Source organism: Pleuronectes platessa, chromosome 10 (assembly GCF_947347685.1).
Source record: "Pleuronectes platessa chromosome 10, fPlePla1.1, whole genome shotgun sequence".
Taxonomy (NCBI): Eukaryota; Metazoa; Chordata; class Actinopteri; order Pleuronectiformes; family Pleuronectidae; genus Pleuronectes; species Pleuronectes platessa.
In genome coordinates this window covers 13,849,131-13,870,569 of record NC_070635.1, presented here as the reverse complement: position 1 = coordinate 13,870,569, position 21,439 = coordinate 13,849,131, and the positions used below count along the sequence as shown (strand labels likewise).

The 21,439-nt window shown below is 42.7% G+C and overlaps 1 protein-coding gene across 1 annotated transcript; it reads right to left on the bottom strand.

Annotated features, from left to right (window-relative positions):
- Window positions 1–841: 841 nt before the first annotated feature.
- On the bottom strand, window positions 842–21,358 carry mindy3 (MINDY lysine 48 deubiquitinase 3). Its single transcript, XM_053432621.1, has 16 exons — window positions 21,201–21,358; window positions 20,418–20,740; window positions 20,045–20,124; window positions 18,856–18,916; window positions 18,550–18,750; window positions 18,314–18,365; window positions 17,484–17,598; window positions 17,132–17,205; window positions 16,883–16,962; window positions 16,595–16,665; window positions 15,595–15,675; window positions 7,958–8,030; window positions 5,920–5,992; window positions 3,517–3,604; window positions 2,613–2,684; window positions 842–1,803 (listed from the first exon to the last, which is right to left on the bottom strand). Exons 2-16 carry the CDS (start codon window positions 20,509–20,511, stop codon window positions 1,654–1,656), a joined length of 1,365 nt encoding a protein of 454 aa, XP_053288596.1. The 5' UTR covers window positions 20,512–20,740; window positions 21,201–21,358; the 3' UTR covers window positions 842–1,653.
- Window positions 21,359–21,439: the final 81 nt, after the last annotated feature.

Genomic DNA, 21,439 nt, shown 5'->3' with positions numbered 1-21,439 from the left:
CGTTTTAATGTAGTGCAGTTTCAGTGTCTGATTATTTTCTCCACCATCTTTCATCCAATTAAATTCCCACAGATATCCAATTTTCAGGAATACACTAATTTACTCATTCTCTTCAGGTTACGTCCCCTCAGTTTGCTAATGTGCTCTGATCAGGGATCAGGCACAGAAATGCTTTATATTTTATACACTGTCCATGTTCCCCTTCCCTTTTTACAAACTTATAATGCAACTGTTAAGCAGATTGATGTGTCAGATTAGGCTCACATCCTTTTTCCATTAGACAGATCCATTAGACACACACCCAGCCAATATTACAACATATTACAACACTCCTGTGCACAGATGCCGAACAGGCATTAACTGTACACACACTAACACAGAGTTACGATACCTGGCTCTCTTCCTTAGCCAGGAATAAGTTCTTGCAGTAAATAGCGTAAAAAGATATTCCTCTAACATTTGCTACGTGATGACTCAATAAAACACTAAACAGTAGCCACATACCACTGATTTTATGATGCCTTATAAAACGGCAGTGTTTCCATTGTCGTCTATTGGGAATTTTTGATAGTGAGCCAACAGTAAAATGCAGTGTTCTATCTTGGGAGGCTAGAGAGAGGTAATTAAGTCCCCATCAGTGTCTTAGAGATTTAGTTAATACTCGATTTGGGGTCTCTGAGGGGACACGGCACACGTTGGCCTGTGATTTAGTGAAGAGGGGGAACCAGACCTCGGACACGGTGAAACCCGAGGCGGTCCCATGTCGAGGTCAAGACATGAAATGTATTGGAAAATGGACACAGGGTGTGTGTGATTTCAAAGCCACCAGCAAGACAACATGTGAACAAAAAAGTGTTTATTACAGAACCTTGTGTGTGTGATAATAAATACATGAACACTTGGCCAACATCCCAGTGTGGTGCATGAAGCACACACACTCACAGAGAGCAACTAAACCATCTGGGTGAAAACACTCAAGAATCCCCCTGCTCATTATCACAGGGGTCTCTGCGTCTGGGTTGGTCCCTTTAAACTGTAAACGCTTATCAGTAGCTGTGACTGTGTGTGTGTGTGTGTGTGAGTCTGTGTCTGTGTGTGTGTTTGTTAATGTGTTCTCCTATGTGGAAGGCTTTGGTAGGTTTTCCCTCAAACAGTCCTATAGCTGCAGTAACAGTAGTGTTTCAGTCGACTGGCTGTACGTGTGGTTCAGCACGTGATTTAGTGAAACACTCTAGTCTTCGAACCATCGCCAGCCTGCTCCCTAAATAAGGTCTCGCTGTCTACTGCTGAACTGTAGCAGAGGTGTCGGCACAGAGCAGAGCTGTAGAAAATAAATGCCTTTGTGTACTGTAAAGGTGAGTTTGTGAATTTGTGTGGAATGTAAGTTAGAAGGCAAAGAATAGATCTCAAGCGTGGATGTGTAGTCTGTCTAAGTGTTTGTCTCCATCTCGTGTCGGTGTACGTCTGTGGGTTTTCTCATTCTTCTGTTTGTTGTTGTCGTGTGGCTGTGTGTGCGTTCTCTATGTGTCGGAGTCTTTGCAACCTGGCGACCTGGCGGAGTCAATGTAAAGAGGGGATGCAGGGGGGGGGGCGTTGTGCGCATGAAGCAGTAGTGGTCTATCCACCTGCACAGACACACACAGACAGTCAGTGCTAGTTCAGTGACGGGGAGCGGTCAGTGGACCACAGCAGCTCGATGTAGGGCCACTTGGTCTGTAGGCAGCGCTTGACGGGAGTGTCGTCAGTCCGAACCATGGGGTCCTCAAAACCTAGCACCAAGGTTGTCCCTTCCACATACTCCACCTAAAAAACACACACATGTAAATACACAGTTAACACAGAGTTAACCAAACAAAGATATTCAAACTCCTTTGTCAACTTTGACAGGCTTTAACTCCATCAATCCTTTCAGACACTTCCCTTGAAAGGGTCAAAGGTGAACTGGAGAGGGATGGATGCAGGTATACAACAGATGCTCACAAGCGCACAAACACACACACGCACGCTGCAGGAGACTGCTGTCAGCAGGTCTGTTATTCCCATCTAGAGCTATGGGAATGGAAATGCCATCACAAGCTTATAGGCGCCTTGCTGCATGTGTGTGTAGGCGTGTTATTTTGTGTAGGCACACATGTGGTGCCATTCCTACGTTTTCAGGTAGCAGTATGGGAAAAAAAAAGAGCAAATTTTACAGACTAGACCAAATTGACAGATGAAGAAAGTGATATTCCTGAGTCCCCGGTTTGTGCACCGCCACACCAGCTACACCCACTGACAATCATCCATCAAACTAAGCCTCCTTAATAGGCCTGTATTTGACCATTCATCATCACTCGGCTGCTGACAGTGGCCTCCGTATTGAAATGACTCAAAAGAAACAGGAGGTTAAGCCAAGGTTTCTGGAAGGATGGACAGGCTATTAAGCTCTCTATAGCTACTGTTTATTCTGGAGTGGCAGACTGCCTCCAACTGTGTGTGTGTGTGTGTGTGTCTGTGTGTGTGTGTAAGTGTAAGTGTGTGTGTGTATGAATGAATGATGACAGGAAAATACGAAGAGAAATACTAAGTGCGTAAGAGAATACGAGAAGGAATTAAAAACCTGAGTTTCTTACCCTCTCGTTGTGGTTGGACTGTTTGAGTCCATTGTAGTGGTAGACGGGAAATGAGTCTGGGATTCCTGAATCCTGAAACACAGACATGGAGCACAGTGAAAAACATGCAGTGTTGTCAAAGAGTCTTCGGTCAAACACATAGCGACGGGGGTGGAAACCCACAGACAGAACATGTTTATGTCTCGGCCTGCAAGGCTTTACATTACGTTATATCCTGTGAGTTGGATTTAGAGGTGTGCGTGTATATTGGTGCATTGAAGCAAAGCTCCAATTACAACAAAGCAGCCAACAATAGAAAAAGGTCCAAACAGTGACACTGAGCCAAAACACCTCCCATGACTTTGGCTTGAAGGTGGAGAACGCTAATAGGGTGTGTTGTCTGCGAGCGTGTCCAGCTTCTCGTGTTTATGTCCCTATATATGAAACCCTAACCCTAACCCCAGTCCCACGTGTGTCTGAGTGTGTGTGTCCAGTTGGCTAATGGTAGTATAATTTCTTTGCGGCTCGGGGCCGTTCCTCTGGTGAGTCCCTAAAGCCCTGATCACTTTAACACAGTTTCCCTCTATCTCTCTCCCCCTCTGTCTTGCTCGCTCGCTCTACCTCATAAAGGCTTTTCACTGCACTTTCCAAACGCCTCGGCGAGTTATGTCATATGATGTCGAACGCACGCATAGATTTCACATGAGACGCCACAGGAATGTTTCTGGCAAACGTTTGATTTGCTGAGACGAAAAAACTCCACAAATGCTTGAGAAATAGACATTGGTGTCACCTACTGTAGGTGTGTGTGTGTGCGCATGGCTCTTTTACAATGTGTTTTGACTCTGGTATCGGTTTGTAAGGCTGGATGAGAAGTTGTTTGTCATTTTGAAGTGGAAGTCCACCTCTAAACACTTTTACATACCTGATGGGGGAAGAACTCCAACAGGAACGGGCCCAGAAGAATTATGCCCAAACTCTCGGGATCCAGCTTAGTCTTCACCAGACTGACACTGAGACACAGAAACAGTGATGAATAAGGAAGGAAGTAAATATCACTGGAGTAGAAGAAAACAGATGCAGGAACCCAGAGAGAGAACCTGCCTGGAGGAACATGCACGATCAATTCAACAGGGGAAACAAAACAGCAGCCTGTGATGTCTTGTGTATATAAAAAACTGCGATAAAGACAAAGTGTGATCGCCCAGTGCGAACTTATGATGCCTGTTTTGGTAACTGGTGCAAATTTTCACGAAATCCATGGTGCAACTAAATATACCTCTTTCCAGACATTCCTACTTGTTGGATCAGTGTTATTATTATTCCACCGGGATGAAAAAAATAAAATCTGGCCCGATTGCCCTTTTAAGGCAGTGAGGAGAGAAGCAGGGGTTGTGCCCAGACACAGGGGGAAAGCACTGATTATGTACTCATCTATCGATTTGTACACGTTGTACAAGCAGCAGGCGGCAGAGTTGATAGTGACCGTGCTGAAGTGTCACTGAACCACACACACTGACAATTCAAAACAACCTTCTGCTTTCTATGCAGGGGAGGAAAAGAGAAAATCCGCACAGCGTTCAACTAGAATGATAGAGCTCAGTAGAGCTCATACCTCCACCAAGTCCCAAGAGTCCCCTGATGAAACCACATTTAATCCACTAGATCCAAATTTGTTTTGCACAAACTTATTGATATCAGTCCACTTAATATACCAGATTTTTTTCAACAAGATCCATAATTATGTCCTGGAAATTGGTGAAAATGTTAAAAAAACAAAACCCTCTGTCCGAATGTTAAAGAAAGTGGCTCATGTCCATCCTTCGGCCAAGCTTTGTGGAAAACTGTTTAGAAGTTTTCGCATAATCCTGCTGACAAACAATCACACAAATGAACAGGGGTGAAAAGATAACCTCCTTGGCAGAAGCTATGGACAGATCTCAACATTGGGAACAAGAAGATTTGTGTTCATGGGGATCTGAGGAGTTAACAGTTAGCAGCGGGTTTGTTCTCGATCCACTGCATGGTGCGAATGACATCACCATTTAAAAAAGGAGCAGTCATGAGCGGATGGTGCATACAAGTGCCTACATTGAGCGGGCCACATTTATCCCTTGTGTCCAATCCATCCTTGTGTTAGGGTTACAATGCAGTCATATGATGTGTCTGGAATCGTGGGAATCATTTGAAGCTATATGGATTCTTTAAGAATTACAAACAGATACAGCTGGCTCTGCATTGAGGAAATAAGAGTTTGTGAATAGTTTTCTGTAACTTCAGTGCTACAGTGAAGCATTTAATTCTGTGAATATCTTTTGAAAATGATTGGATATCATGTATTTCCTCGAGAAACACTAAGTGAGAGCCCCAGGGATTTACTTACAACACTAAGGACACTATTATTTATCACAGATTGCAATTTAAACAATTATTAAATATTGACTTGAATGATCTAAATCTAAAGGAAATGTTTTAGTTTTTGGTGGATTCAAACATTTTATCATGAAAAGTCAAAGTTGAATTGCATCATAAAAAGAAAAGTTGCTGTTTTCCAGATCTTTGCGTTAGATAATGCTGCCAGAGACACTACAAATCAAATGATCAAAAGACTATTATTCCTCAGAGCAATATACTGACTTGCTAAGAGGAGCCATTGTCCACAGTCGGTTAACCACAAATCGCAGCAGCTGACTGTCATAGGTCACACGATTTGTGGAAACAGTTTCAGGCGTGTATGTTTAGTCCATCACAGACAACTTGAAAACAGTTACAGCTCATCCTCCATAAGTGATGAAAGACTTGGATTTAATACTTCTAGATACTCAAATCAATCATCCTCCCAAACACTAGAGATTCACATTTTTTCACACAGAGGAATCCTTGCATAACCCCCCCCCCCCCAATTTGCTGAGTATCATTGTGATGCATCAGCCATCTGTGGGTCTGCAGAGCAGATCAGTGGTCCGGTGACTTGGCTGCAGCGTTGGGTCTTACTGTTCCACAGATGAGAACGTGCTTCTGTTTGAAGCCGCACTTTAAAGCGTTTCCTCCCTCTCACAGTCTTTCTTCCTGCCGTTAATGATCTAAGCCTCAGTTTCTGACTTTCGTTCCTTCATTCTTCAACGGCTTTTATAGTGAGCTCGCTCTGGTCTTTCTTTATAGTTAGCTGCTAGTGAAACATGAGCACGGGGCGGCTGACCCGGCCTGGCCGTGACTTAGGAGGTAGAACTTTAGAAGCACTACAGGTGCCACCCACCCACACACACGCACACACACACACAGGCTGATATACACACAAACATAAAGCCTTGAGCATGCAAACACTTACTACTCGGGTTCCGAGACAAGGTCAAGGGCTTTCATCACATCCTCCAGCAGAGACTCAGGGATGAAGCCATTATCTGCAGAGAGGGAGAGAGAAAGAGAGCGTAAGAGAGGGAGAGAAAGAGAGAGAGAGAGAGAGAGAGAGAGAGAGAGAGAGAGAGAGAGAGAGAGAGAGAGAGAGAGAGAGAGAGAGAGAGACACATAAAGAGAAAACTGATGCACTGGCTGACCTTGGACAAAACATAAAACACAGGCTTCCGATGAAAACCAGGGGAAGCCTTTACCTACACACAAATGTGACAAGCACCATTAACATCATGAACTCTGGGGAATTAGCTCACAATAGAAAAAAAACAAAAGAAAATCCAATATACACACACACAGACACACAAACTTCTCGCTGACCTACATTCCATGGTCGTGATGATCGCTTTACCTGAGCGGAGAAGCTTTAAACACTAACATGTGTTCTTGCCCGAAAGATTGTGTGTGTGTGTGTGTGTGTGGGCATTTACAACATGTGAGCATGTGTGGGCTGTTGTTTAGATGCATACATAAGCCTCAAGTGTGTTTTGAGGAAGATTAAATGACAAGCGCTCTGCTTCTCGGCTCTCAACTCAGTCATGCCTTTTCAGTGCCAGATGTTTACTCTCTATGTGACAACTGAGAGTGTGACAGCCAGCAGAGAGGGCACAAACACACACACACACACACACACAACACAACACAGGGAAAATGACAAACACGACAATTTTACAGACCGTGCGGAGATAGTGGGTTTCTGAGTGTATGACTAGTGAGTCACTGTTGTGTGTGTGAATGCGTCTGGCGCCCTTTCTCCACAACACAGGGGGCTGTGCTGACTCTCCATGTGACACAGGCAGATTTATGGGCCCATTGCACAGCACTCAACTGCGCTGCTGGCTATGGCATATGTGCATAGACTATATAGTGTGAACGCATGTGTGTCCTGTACAGTACATCTACTATGGCCCAGTCATTCGTTTGTGTATCTTTGTGCATTTTGTGGAACACGAAGAGCGAGATAGAGAAAAAAAAGAGGGAAAAAGGTGACAGACAGTTGATGTTTACATATTTTCTGTTTCATATCAATGCACCACTTACAATAAGGAGCTCTACAAATCAGCAAGTTGTATCTACGAGTCACATTGTGTATGATACTGTTTCAGGCGAAAAGAGTGAAGCACAATTAATTTCTCAGTAACAGATAAATATGAATGTTCGAGGTACAACTCTTGATTTAGTCAGGTCCTTGGCTGGACGCTCTTGCAAAAATGAATATCTCCAAGTGTGTGTTGTTAATGTGCTCGTGTCTTGAGTGCGACTCTCCACATCTCTGCCTCCTCTTTCTTCTGCACGGCAGAGGAGAAACAATACACAACAGATGTCGACACAAAATGTTTAATTTCACTGCTCTCTCATTAAGGCATGAACACCCCGCACTGCAATCTTGAGGCTACACGAGTGAAAAATGCTTGTGACATCAGTTTCGTTTCTTCTCTTAAACTCCCTATTGTCATTATTCTGTGCCCCGTGTCCTTCCCCTTTTACCCCAGTCACCTGGAAGTGACAAGAAAGGAGGTTTTAGGAAAATGAGGAAGAGAGGGGAAACAGCAGGATGGTTGATTCAGCTGTTAGAGAAGCTGATCTCACCAACCTAAACAACAACAGTGGAGATGAGACCGGGAAGACTCTTTATGTTTGCAGAAGAAAAATAACAGAGACGGGAAACAAGAAAGACGGGACGAAGGGAACAATGGAGGTTATAGATGCCTCTGCTCATCCAGGAAGAAGAGAACAGGCAGATGTTGTTATCTCAACTTGTTTGTTTTGTGTTAAATTGAACGTTTGGATTAAAAAAAATACATCTGTGTGCCAGGATCTGCATTTACCTGGGGTACTAATGAGCAAATAAAGTATGTTCCATAAAAACAAGTGTGCAGGGGGTGAAGAGCAGGAGACATGACTCAGCAAGATAATGACCACGTGCACAATAAATGATGATAAATCACGTTCATTACCTTCAGGATCAAATGACTGGAAGACCCTCCTGGCCTGTTCTGATGGAGACTCCGGGCCTACCAAGGAAATCTCCTGTACAGGGGGGAGGAACACAAAGATAGGAAGAAATAAGACAGAGACAAAGAGGGTGGAGAGAGAAGATTAAAAGGTGAGATAATTCTTGATGGCATGAAGAGGTCTGACCTAAAATTGACCATGTAGAGATTTGTGACCTAATTGACTGAGAGGGATAGAGAAGGGACGAGAGGTGGGATTAGATCATATTATGGGGGAATGTGGCTTCATCAGTGTTGAAACATTAGAACCACTGAGCGAGGAATCAGACAGTCATTAAGACCTACTCACAACTAAAAGATTGGGATTGTACTCGTCAAGGGTTTAGCAGGACTAATGTACAACAAACTGTCGCCAAGACATGCAGCCAACATAAGAACCACGTTGTAACAGTGTGTGATGCACTGCTAGTGTGCACTGTGCGTGTGTGTGTGTGTGTGTGTGTAATCTAAGGGGCCAGTGCAATCACCAGAGCCCATCAGCTTATTAACTGATCTGCTGATAAATTTAGACGGTTTGTTTTCACTCCAAACGCACAATCAGGAAATCGAGTCTTACAAATACAGCCCATGATTTATGACAAGGCTTACAATGTTTGTTTGTTGATGAAACTCAGAGAGAACAAACGTTGGCAGGGAGAACATAAAAAGAGGGAGTGGGTGTGTTAATCAAGAGTGTGATGCCTTTTGTGGCTGGCATAGAAAACCTTGATAATCTCTACACCAAAAGGCCTCAGCATGCTCCAAACAAAGCGCTGGTTAGATCACTTAACGGCACATAAAGCAATGAACAGCACGCACACAAGACCCTGGGAGAATGTGCGCCGTCGTCCCCAATTGCGGGATTCACTATAAGTTCCACTGTGTTGAAACAACAAATACACAAAAGACACCAAGCTCTTGGCAGGAGGAGGATAAGACTGCAGGCTTTTCGCCCGCCTGTGTGTGGTTATTTAAAACTCTTTTTAGAAGACACATAGAACAACAAGTCGGAAATCAGACACCCTCCACAGATTTCATGAGAACTTGTCCATGCTAATATTTTTAGTGTTATTCAATATTTTGAAACTTACAGCGTGTAAATGAAACGTCAGTTCCCGATAGGCAACTTTGCAAACAAACAACGAGTGCAAGGGTGAGAGGTCACAGCTTAAAATATATTGCATGAATAATTATTGAGAGAAACGGGATCATATGAAAAAAGAGATTTGATGGATATATTTCCAAGAGAGAATGAAATTAGATACTTATCACACACACACAGCGAAGGCGAGAAATCAGAAGGTTCTCACTGTTCCTCGATGAGGGACTGTAATTATGACAACGCAGCTCTGGAAAAACACACAATGTTTTTGGAGAGCAAATGAACCCTGCTCATCTCCTTTAGCTGGCCTTTATTAAAAGCCTGAGCCTCAGATTCACACAGACTGCTTGGGTTTCACGGTCCACTTATTACTGTAGTCAGGGCTTACTCAAGGAGAGAGGGGTTCAGGGGGGACACATCGAGAAGAGATGACTCCCAGCTGTCCGCTCTTCAGATGCAAAGAAAAACAGTCTGAGAAAAAAAAGGCGAAAAGGCAATCGCACACTGTTCTGTCACACAGAGTATAGCAGCGTCTTGATGTGTTAACATTACAGGCTCCATAAATCTGACGGAAGATTAGTCATTAGCTAGATATAGTGTTTGACGCATAGGGCTGGACAGAGGTATTTCTGCTGATCCTGGAAGAAGTGCTGAAAAAGTCCCTCAGCGCTTCAGTACATGTCAGCAGACAAACTAATTAAATGTAGGTTTAGCAGTGAAGTATGTGTCTTGAAACACAAACTGTTTTGATAAACTGAAACTTTGCCTTTTACCTGAACAGGAAAAATAGATATTTTCTTAAAGTGATGAAAAGTCCAATAAGCCTCGAGAACAAAAGCTCAGTTTGTTCGTCAGACTTTCAGAGCAGAATGGAGACATTAAGTGTAAAAAAACTGATAATACTATGGTTTACAGGATGTCAGCACTTACACATGAGTGTGGACAAGAGACAAAAACAAAACATGGTATTATGGCAAGTCTGCACATGCTACTATGGCTAATGAGAACATAGACTAGACAATGATTCACACGAGCGTAGGTTCATGCACATACACGGAAATGTACGTGTGTTTGCATGCGAGTGTGTGTCTGTGTATGTGAGATGACAGGTCTGCTTGGTTGTCTTTGATCCCTGTTTTATTAGAGGCCCGAGGAAGATGCCGCTGAGTTGGAAAACATGTCATGAAGCGAACATGCTCCACAGGGAAGTTGTGTATGTTAGTGTGTGTCTGAGTGTTTCTTTCCACTCAAACCCACCGTGTTGCAGTGTGTTCTTGTATTTGAGAGAATACCTCTGCAATAGCAATTATTAGTCCCGTCAACTGCGGAAATGTGTTTGCTTGCACCAAGGTCCTGTATTCTATTCTATCAAGAGCGCTAACATTCAAACTCATGCAGACTGAAGACACACACACATTTACCCATTAAACTCAGAAAAAACTACTCTAGATGGTATTGCCCTTGCCTCCAACTAAACAATCGTGAATCTGGGAGTCATCTTTGATCCGGATTTGTCCTTTCTCTAAAACAAATTTCAAAGACTGCCTTTTTTCATCTTCGCAACATCTACAAAAATCCTCAAAAGGTGCAGCTTTTGTTACATCCAGACTTGATTGTTGTAATTCCTAACTATCCGGCTCCAGCAGTAAGTCTCTAAACAGAGCAGCATGTGTCCTGACAAGAACCAGGAAAAGAGATCACATTTCTCCTGTATTAGCTTCAGTACACTGGTTTCTGGTCGTGATCATCTTTTATAATCCATTATCAGATGTCACCACGGACACCGACTCGCTGATCATGGATTATAAATTCATTGATGCTCCCTTCCTCTCTGTTTGACATTTGCTTTTGTACGAATACCAAAAACATTGATACACTATGAGACAAACGGTGATATGTGAATATGGCCAATATAAATCAAATTTGATCGATTCATTTATTGAAATGCAACATGCAGCAAAGGGCTCTCCTTAAGCAAATGGTGTGTTTTTGTGTCTTCTCAGTTAAGTCAGGAGAGCCGACACATAACACGAGTATTGTGCAGTACAAACACAAGCCTATATTTCTTATCATCAGACCAGATTCCCAGGATCACACTCTCCTATATAAAGAATCAAACATCCAACAAATCCCTTTACCATGTGCACAATCTTGGAAAAGGATCACAGCCTGAAACTTTGCCTCAACCCAACTTTCTCTCCATGCTTGAGTTACTCTCTTAGGTTGACAATTCATCCTCTATAGGCCCTTTTCCCCCTCTTGTTCTTTCTCTTGCCTAATTACAGCCCTCTTTACCTGCCTTTTCCTGTGTTAAGTAGGTACTCTGCTTCTTGAGTATTTCCTTCCCTCCCAACCATGACATTTTCATCCTTTCTTCCGTCCCTGTTTCGTCTATTATCACCACAGGCAGGTAGCTACTTTAGGACAGAGAGGTAAGCACAGTGCTTTTCTAGAGTTACTCTTTCTTTCTCTTCTTTTTGTCTACCAAAGAGCTATTGTGTGTGCTGAGAGGTCCTGAGTGGCTATACAGTGCATCGGAGGGGATCGGTTTCAAGGCAACAAAGCAGAGGTCTCGGACAGTGTCTCCTGCCTTGTTCCTCGTAAGTTCCGACATATTCACTACATGACAGCATGAGGAGGGACGTGAGGGGCCAGTCTGTGTGGGATTGTTTGTTACTTGAGTGTGTGTTTGTTGTGTTTACCTTAATTTGCCTTTGTCCCATATAAGAGGACAGGAAGTAATGGAAAGCCTAACGCTCTTGCTACATAGGGAGTGCGTGCAGTATCGACTGTACGTTAACGTCTGAGTGTGCGTTTCAGGTGTGACAGACAGGACAAAGTGGTGATTTATGGAGCTGTCTTGGATGAGAAAGACTGTGTCTCACCAGAAACATGAGGAGACACCAGAGGAGAGTTATGTAGCGCGATGATGGGTCCCATAACAGAGACCAACACACAGGGGAGAAGGAAGGATAATGCACCACACACACACTAACAGAGAGAGCCTTTCATGCTGCTATAATGGCCTTTAGTCTGACCTGTCACTGATTATTAATGACTGTTAATGTACACTGCTTTGTTATTCTGTGTTTCTGTATGGCCCGCACCCTCTGATCACACCAAGACTGGTAAGTCATCCGGTTTAATAGAAAACACACAATTTGAATCATCTATTATAGATGTTTCCTGTTGTGGTTAATAAATATGAATTCCCAATTAGTTCAAACTACATACAGTGCATTGAAGGTAATGGCCACAATTCCGTATTAGTGTTATTTAACTCAGCATTGTCCCCTTCTGTTGATATGACTGTTTCAGGTTATCATTTTCTATTTGCTTTGTCATGATATATCATTATAGAACACTGCCAAACTTCCCTTGTAAAACAAATTCACTAGATTTATACATGTCTACACCAAAATTCTAACACTATTAGTCCCCTAAACATGCCCAGATTTTCTTCATATAATAAATAAAAAATAAAAATCGTGGATCTGCCCCCTGATCCAGAGCCGCACCAAAATTGAATGGCTCTTCTTTGCATCAAGCCCCAAACATAGACGAAGTTTCATGGTAATTGCTTTTTCATAATCCCGCTATAAAACAAACACAGACAAAAACATAATCTCCTTGACAGAGTTAAGGGGCTCATAAATGTTCCTGAGAACATGCATCTGTATACTCAAGGGTCTTGTCCTAGCTTCACACCTGAGCAAGTTACACTGAGTGAAGAAGACCAGCCCTTGAAGGGTACGCTGCGTGTGTTCACAAACACAAAGCGTCACAATGGCCGCTCTCTCCTAGTAAATCACTGGCCTACAAAATGACAACTGGACGTATACACAAACAACACGCATGTATCTCCCTGAAGAAGCAGAGACACAGCCTGTGAACCTCATCACTCAGCAAAAATGTCACAAGAGGATCACCCCCACCTCCGTTCCTGAGTGACCGCTCTTTAAAGTGCATCCTTCCTTTCTACTTCTCTACTTCCCTCCTTCCTCTTCCCTTCCCATGAGGGACCACTAATCTGAAGAGGTTGGTTGAGGTGCGCGGGGAATCCTTTTCTTGGGGAACCGATCTACTGTACACTTGAGGGAATAGATACTTCAAAGACAAGGAGGAGAAAGGAAGGATTGAATCCTTTCTTTACAAATAATGCATGATACGTCTCATCCATCACCTATCCCACTTCTTCTTTGGTCTCTCTCTTTCTTCGTTTCTGTCCTTCCTGTGGCGTCTCAGAAACCCTTGTCCAAAAACAGATCCCATTACATGCCATTATACACACACTCAGGCTCTCTCTCACAAGCACACACACATTAATACAACGGAGGGCAGAGAGAGTGTGTGTGCGTGTGTGTGTGTGTGTGGGGGGGGGGGTGTGGGTAGGGATCAGAGATGGTGGAATGGCCTTTTGTGTAGGTAGATTAGATAAAAAACACTAATGGCATTAAGCTGATGGTCTGAAAGCCACAGTCACACACTGACAGCGACTCGGGAGAATACACACCCGTCCCTGATGGCAGACAGAAGGAGCCGCTGACACATCAGAGGCAGGGATCAGGTTGTCTTCTTTTGTGAGGCTGATGGCTCCATATCGAAGCTAAAAGCTGCATAACCAGGTAGTGTGTATTTTTGTATCATAAATGCTGGGAAATCTCAGTGTGCTGCGAATAGGCTCTCAACATAGATTCCATTTCAAGAAGGAGAGGGTCTCACTGAGTGTTCTTGCCCTCTTCTGCCTCGTTCTCAAAGCCGGCACAGAGTAGTGTCAGCTATCTACGTCAGTATAAATGCATGTGTGTGTGTGTTGCCAGTCTCCAGCGGGACAAATGGATCCAGATGGGAACTCCGGAATCACATTCCCTACAGGAAGCCATCCACCTAAAGCTGCACACACATACAACACTAATGCTAATCAGGATTAGGTTCCCTCCTCTCTGGAATGTGTGTGTTTGAGCCATGCTGTGTGTGAGTGTGTATATGTGACTATGTCACCAGTGCCGGGGGAGTTGTAGCAATCGGTAAGTCCTCAGCACATGCATGACGACTTTGGGTCATCTCCGAGGCAACACATGATCCACTCGACCTAACAGGGCAGAGCTCGACGCATGTAAGTGAGCTTTTAATCAATGGCATTTTGAGGGTGTGGCATTATGATGGAGATGACTGCCTGGGATCTTTCTGTCTCTCCGGTGCCATTTTCCCAACAGCACAGAGAATCAATTTGCTCCACCAAAACTGCCAGCTTTTATATACAAGCTACATCAACATATCACATTACATGTTCACTGATAGAGATGATAAACATGCTTGTTTGACTGCAAGGAGGTTAAGTGGACGCACACGCACACATGAGCAGTGATCTGATGAATCATACTCCTGTCCAAGAGCCTACGTTTTTCTCAAAGGTACAACCGCAGGGTTGACCTCAATTAGGGTGAGCCTTCTGTATCTTGTGGCATAGCCCAGTGCATGTATGTGTGTGTGCATGAGTGTACATCTGAGCTTCTGCAGCTGCAAGAAGATGATGGCAAGGCATTTTTCCAAGAATGTCCAAAGGTTGTGGCCACATGAACCTGGTTCCAGTTTTGTTTTCTGCACATTTCACTCAAAAACAAGGTTAGATTCTGCAGAACAGATTTGTCAATCTCAAGCTCCAGTGTGCAACAACTTGTAAAGAGTGGTAATCCAGAGTACACTCCCTTGTTCAGTGTTAATGTCACAGACACTGGGCAGGTAAGTAAACAGCATTTGCTCATGTTGTCTTTAGGTCTCGTACTAAAGCTGACAAACTAAATAAATAAACTCACCCAAGCCTTATGCACTGGAGACACAGTTTGCTTCGTGTTTTATCTCTTAACTTATTCTTTCTATCATTTTTTTTATCGTTAATCTTGTTTCTGGGGCTTCTGAGTTCCTGGGACTTTTTTTGTACAACAAAAACATGTTCTTATGAACAAATGCCAGAACAGAAAAATGTGTGATCCCTTTTTGTTAGAACAAACCTGCCAGTGAAGGCAGACAGATGTATACTCTAAAAGGAGGCTCTCATTGAAGTCCAAATCCAGCGGTTTACACATGAAGGCCATACGTTCTGTAATGCACATTGTTTGGTAGATCACAGATGGTTGAGAAACTAAAACTGTGTGCTCCCCTGCGCGTGAGGAAAAGAGCATGACGATAACTGTGAGTGTGTGCGTGTATGTGTGTGTGGGAACAGCTTTTTTCCCTCTTAATGCTGGATAGGTAAAATGCCAAGAAACAGTACTGGCCATATATGACTATCTCCTGCGCTCATTTTACCTCCCCTCCCTGTCGGCCTCTTTTTTCTCTCACATTGATATCTGACTTGGACTAAATTAAATCTGTTAAGCACGTTCCATATTTTGTTTTTTCTTACCTTCTGAGGAGACTGGCTTCTATTATGCACTGTGTATCTCTGTGTGTGTGAATTATGTGCTTGCTTGCCTATTGATGACTGTATTCAACTTGCCTTGGTGAAAAACACAGAGAGATGGGTCTCACTGCCAAGGATCCAAATAGGGAACTTTGGAGACTTGAGGAATGCCCCGACCTAAAACACACACAGCCAGAGAAAAAGAATGCACAACAAATGAGTCTGTTTTGAGTAGTTTTCATCATGGCTCAGACTGTTCGACACACAACATTTGATTACAAAGCACATTTTTTTTCACATTTAAACATGTCAGAGAGCAAGAACATCATGTTACTTGTCTGGACCCTCAACAAACAGCGGTATCTAGTGAAATGTTTATTAACAATTATAATATTGAACTTCTCTTATAAGTAACTTGCTCTTCTGAATAGTTGCATCAGGTTCAGCTTGAACTTCCTTTTCATGCAAGAACAATAAACCTAATGGTGCAACATTACATGAACAGTGCACAGTGAGCAGGCCTCTTAGCATTGGATATCAAGTGGTCTTTTAAATCACTCCGAACATCTCCATTTACTTTGGCAACTATCCAATTTCTATTAACATATTATTTGTCTTTGGAGAACTCGTGCTTTTTTGGGCTTGCTTATGTTAGCAATGATAAATAAACAGCCAAGATTCCTGTTTTCCAAGATGACTACATTGTGTTACATCACATGTTTTGTTAAATTGCTTTTGTCATCTACTTTGGGGTGTTGCCTGTGTCACAGAAAATAAAAATGTAAGGAGAGTGGGAGTATGTTCAGACCATTCCTCACAAACACATATTTTCACATGAGGGCTCTCAATGTGGTTTGTGCTTAACATATTGAGAATGACCCACATCTCAGAGTCACAAGAAACAGTGGGCATTTTTGTGTTCATTTGTTTACTTGGAACTCTCTCAGTATATACAATGGTTGTCCATCTCAGCTTCTAGTGAATCTTAATTAAAAAAAGAAAAATCCCCAAATCCGATGCAGTTTTATCAAAGACAAACATTGAATTATTTGTTGTTTCTTTTCATGATGTTCTCAATAACTTTAAATGGCTGTACCTTGCAGTAGCGTAGAGATTCCATGAGTGTGAGGAAGCCAACTGATGCCTGTTTATGAATACCATGTAGCTCTGCAAGACAGGGAGAGAAAAAAAACAGCAATCAAATTTTGTTAAATTACGTCAAACTGGCATTAATTTGTGCTTTTTGTGCAAGGCTGTGGGATGTAAGAATTATTGCCGACTGATGGATGTAGTTTAAATCCGGGGCCACAAAACTGAGCTCTGGGTAATGCGTGTGATTATGGCATGTTTGTGCGAAAATGCAGGAACTTTATGGAAGTCTTACTCATGCCAGAACACTCCCTGTCTCCATCCCAGACATTAGAGACTGCATGGCCAGTAACAAGGAGGTTAACCAGGCTCTGACTGCAAAAACAGATAAGAAAAAAACATCAGTAAAAGTAAATGAAGATTTCTAAAGTAAATAAAAGACACCTTACAGCCTTCACCACACAAAAGAGACCCAGAATAGCATTTAACTTGCTGTAACAGTCTAACTGATGTGGACAGTAGGTGAAGAGAGGTGTACTTATACCTGCCATGACCATGCACAGGGTCAATAAGAGGCTCCAATGTGTCCTGGATCTCATTTCGTATGTTCTCTATGCCCTGCAGAGAGAAGACCAGAAGAGACAAGTCTGTATATTTGAGCATAGATTTCACAAACAGGAGAAATTAATTAAATCCTAAAATATGATTAAAAGCTCCTTCGTCAAAAGAAAAAGGGGTTTCGTGTTTGAAACTCAAAAAAACAAAAGTCTCTATATTTATCCCTTCATGCTAATAACTTGATAAATATGGAAAAAGTGACAAAACCAATCTTTTTGTTTCCATTCCATATGTAATTTTTCCACCCCTCTTTCCATGCAACCGTTTGTTTATGTTACCTTGGTCAGGATGACTGAGTAGAGGAAAAGCAAGACTCCACAGCACCCTCCCCAGGTCTGGTGGAGGGACAGCACCTCATCTCTCAGCTCAGACACTGACATGACAGTCCGCTTACTGCATGAGAGGAACAAACATCAAGATGCCTTATGAACCATTCAAAAGAAAAAAGAATTGTTGGATCTTAGGAAACGACAGTCAATGAAACTGATGTATTGAGTGTATCTGTCATTCCGGGGTGGTTAAGACAACTATCAATGGGGCAAAAATCTATAAGACGCGCCAAGAAAAATCTGCCCTTGTCTGTTGTGAGCCACCTACCTCTTTTAATTGCCTGTCTTAGTTAGTATGCACTTCTTCACTGCGAGTCATCATTGCTTTTTGCTGACTGTGGTCTCAGCTGCCAGTGCGCAACGTGATGAAATTTCAATATTCCTCTGGCAAATGCAGCCTTGCATTAATTTAGTTTGTGTGTGTGACAGACAGCTTGTGTGAAAGAGAGGTAGTCAGAGTTTTTTTTTTTATATGAGGCAATCAGTGAAAATGCTGATTCGGCAACAGAGTGAAATAGCTAATCATTGTGGAGGCCAACTTTAACAGATGAGATTGATCACATACAGTCCCCTCAGCTCTCCTGATACTATCCTCTGAGAAATGTGTACTTCTATATTCCATTCCTGCATATTGGCAATTGTAAATCCAGGATTTATGAGGTTTTGATCCCTCCGGAAACCTGCAATATTATCTGAGATTATCTGAGTTGAGGAGGAAACAGTAATGAGTATAAAGATGCAAGGTGTTAGCTGTGGTGAGAATATTTAGTGTCACTTACTGAATAACACTGTGAAATCGCTCAAAGCCAAGATCCTCAGCAGCCAGAGCAGCTAGGCAAAATAAAACACACACACACTATAGGGTCAGAGTTTAACACAGCAAAAACCCACACTGTCAAACAGTTAGTCATTGAAATGTACCATTTTTGGGAAGATGGACCTATGTGAAGTGAGCATCCATGTGTTATGCACCATTACGCATCTCATGTGTGAATATGACAGACGTCGGACTCACTGGGAGGCTGCTCCTTTGGCGGCTGGCTGCTCTCTGGCACGTCCTGCGTTTGTGACTGTGACTGTGTCTTGGTATGTGTGCTAGTGTGTGGGCTCTGTCCCTTTGCCCAGGTCACCAGGCAGAAGCCTGTGGAGGGGCTGGAACAGGCCGACTCCAAGATTTCACTCAGTGTGGAACACAAGGCTGTTTTCTGCTCCCCCTCTAGCAGACACACAAAAAAATATGCATGATTTAATGAGCTATTCAGTTACACAGTATAACACAAACGTAAAAGCAATGGTCTGGAGGTTTCTGTGGACAATTTACCTGACATCTGTCTCCAGTTGGAACATTCTCTGTTATAGATAATGTTCTTGAGAAGGAAAGCCTGTGAAGAAACAGTCAGTCTCCAAATGTGCAAAAAAATACAACCTGATACACTTTCTATGTCCTGCACACAGTTTTTAAATATACATTTAATTTTAAACAGAATTTTTTTTCAGTCAATTAACATTGTCGACCGGCACAGAGAGTCTACACTATATGTCTTTGGACAGATACATGTTTTTTTATTCTTGCATGGCACATACAATTTGAAATAAAACTATACATTTGTGTGAGAGATATAGCCATTTCTCTGAAAAGTTCTCAAATCAAAAGGGTGTAAAAGCAAGTGGACACTGGCTACTTAAGGTTTCTTGGCCAGCTGTGGGTCGATTGAATATTAGTTCAAGCATAAGAAAAAGTTCATATGTGTCTAAGTTGACTGAGACTCTATTCATATCTGGTATTTAAATGATTACAAATGGACATCTCTGAGTATGTCACCTTACATCTGGCATTAGAACTTGCCACATCATGTGTTCAGAGGTGTTCACTTAGTCTAACGACTAAGTAGCACTTTTCAACACTATTTGCAATAAATCACTTACAGAGACTAAATGCGTTATAGTTTTCCCCCTAGTGGGAGGCAGCGATACACTTCGCATGACTCGTCTGCCAATAATTATAAGAAAAACCAAACAATACTGACTGGGTCTATTCCTTGCAAAAATGAAGAGGTTACCAAGCAGGTGGAGAAGATAATATTGAGGCTAAAAAATCATCAAACATTGATCAGAAATAGATTCATCACAATCATGTCTTACATGATCTTCAAACAAAAGAAAACGACTGGGAGAGATTCAGAGGGAAAGATACAAAGTGCCCACTGAGGTCTGTGTATTTACAGTAAATATGATGATTTAGTTGGACTTCTTGTGTATCTATCCAATTACTTCTGAGCCCCCAAAGCTTTGGTTGCTGAATGGGCTGTAACTCCCACAAAGTTCCCAACTATATAATTGAGGTCCTCCTCCTGTCATGGACACATTGGTGTTTATGTCTGTGGACAGCTTTTGTCTCCCTGATAGCCTTACTACCGTGAGAAATATAGTCACAAAACTTCTGTTGAGGGCTCAGTTTTTTTGACACTGGGAACTGTTAATACCAAATGGAAAACTAAACCTGATCATACCTGGACAGGTGCAATGACAGCACATGGGCCTCCTTCAAACTGCTCCAGAGCTGTGTGCTCATTCTCACTGAAAACAAATCCTGTGATGAAGACAAAAACATCTCATTTAAACAAAGTGAAATGTTTCACAGTGAACTCACGTGAGATGTTTGATAACTTACTGAGAAAGAAAGGCAGCAACATCTATCTTGATAATCAATTAACAGCTAAAAAGTCTTCAATTAGAAAGGAGGATCCGGTGATTGAAATTCCTGTGGTATTGTGTTGGAAAAAGGCCTGTATACATGTGGAATCCCTGTTTCTGAATGAAATGTTAGGTGTTCTGTGGAATGCAAAAGCACTTTCGTTTATATAATCAGACTGAGCATCATACCTTGGGACCATCTGCGGAAGATAGAAGCAGACACTACTCCACTGGAGGGTCTCCCCCAAACCAGATCCACCACCTCCTTATTTAACTCCGACATGACAACTTTCACTGCAGGTGGATCCACAGGCTCTCCCTCTTCAGTCCGACAGCCAGGTGGGGACAACAGGGATCTGCTGAGGCCAACTCTCTAGCTCTTCTCGAGGTTGACAGTCCACTTCTCTCGGGCAGGTCGAGCCGGTGGCATTGGCCACAAGCGACCTGTGTCTGTCTCCAGTGGCTGGCAGCAAACTGGCTGGTAGGAATGACATCAACCTAGCCACAGCAGCCTGCAAGATAATGCAACAGCACCACATGTTAAGATTATGGCTAATGCTAATAGCAAACATATGTTTTAGCACATGTAGCTAAACTTCACTTCTAAGGCGACAGTAGCGTTATTACACACTTTGTTAATCAATGCAATGTTACATATTGGCTCGGTCACCGAACAAGCTAGAAAGCTAAGAGTTGGGTTAATGTTATATACTTGTATAAAACGACAGCGGGATACCGTACAGCTAGCCACGAGGCCGCGTTGTGACCTCCTTACACTGTTTTTGTGTTGGGTGATATTTTCAAGAAGTGTATTGGCTTTGTAATGTCAGCAGTTAGCATTAGCTGTGCTACTAGCAGCTAATATTTCACTGCTTTGTCATTCAGCGACTTCTCACAACACAGCGGGACCGACAGTGGATGAATGAACTCGTTCTGCTTGATATCGGTTCGAAGACAGTAAAATACAGTTACCTTGATAAGCAGTCGAGTAATCGGTTTCCGTATCGATTCGGTATTTCGGTCGCAATTAAACTGTCGCCAACGTCTCTGTCATTCGTTTATTTACAACAGGATTGTAGAAAAAAAACCATGCGTCCATTTGACGTGTCTGCTCATTGGTTGAAATCCAGCGGGTTCCTGGTGCGTCAAGAGGTACAGCCTCGTCTCGTTATCTCATTGGTCCAAAGGCTTGTCAGTCACATTGAGCGCCC

Excerpts from the sequence above, each read along its gene's own strand:
- mindy3 (XM_053432621.1), bottom strand. The coding sequence starts at position 20,511 with ATGTCGGAGTTAAATAAGGAGGTGGTGGATCTGGTTTGGGGGAGACCC. Across the intron at positions 5,993-7,957 it reads CCAGTCATTTGATCCTGAAG|ATAATGGCTTCATCCCTGAG; the intron begins GTAATGAACGTG and ends CCCTCTCTGCAG. Across the intron at positions 1,804-2,612 it reads AGTCCAACCACAACGAGAGG|GTGGAGTATGTGGAAGGGAC; the intron begins GTAAGAAACTCA and ends TGTGTTTTTTAG.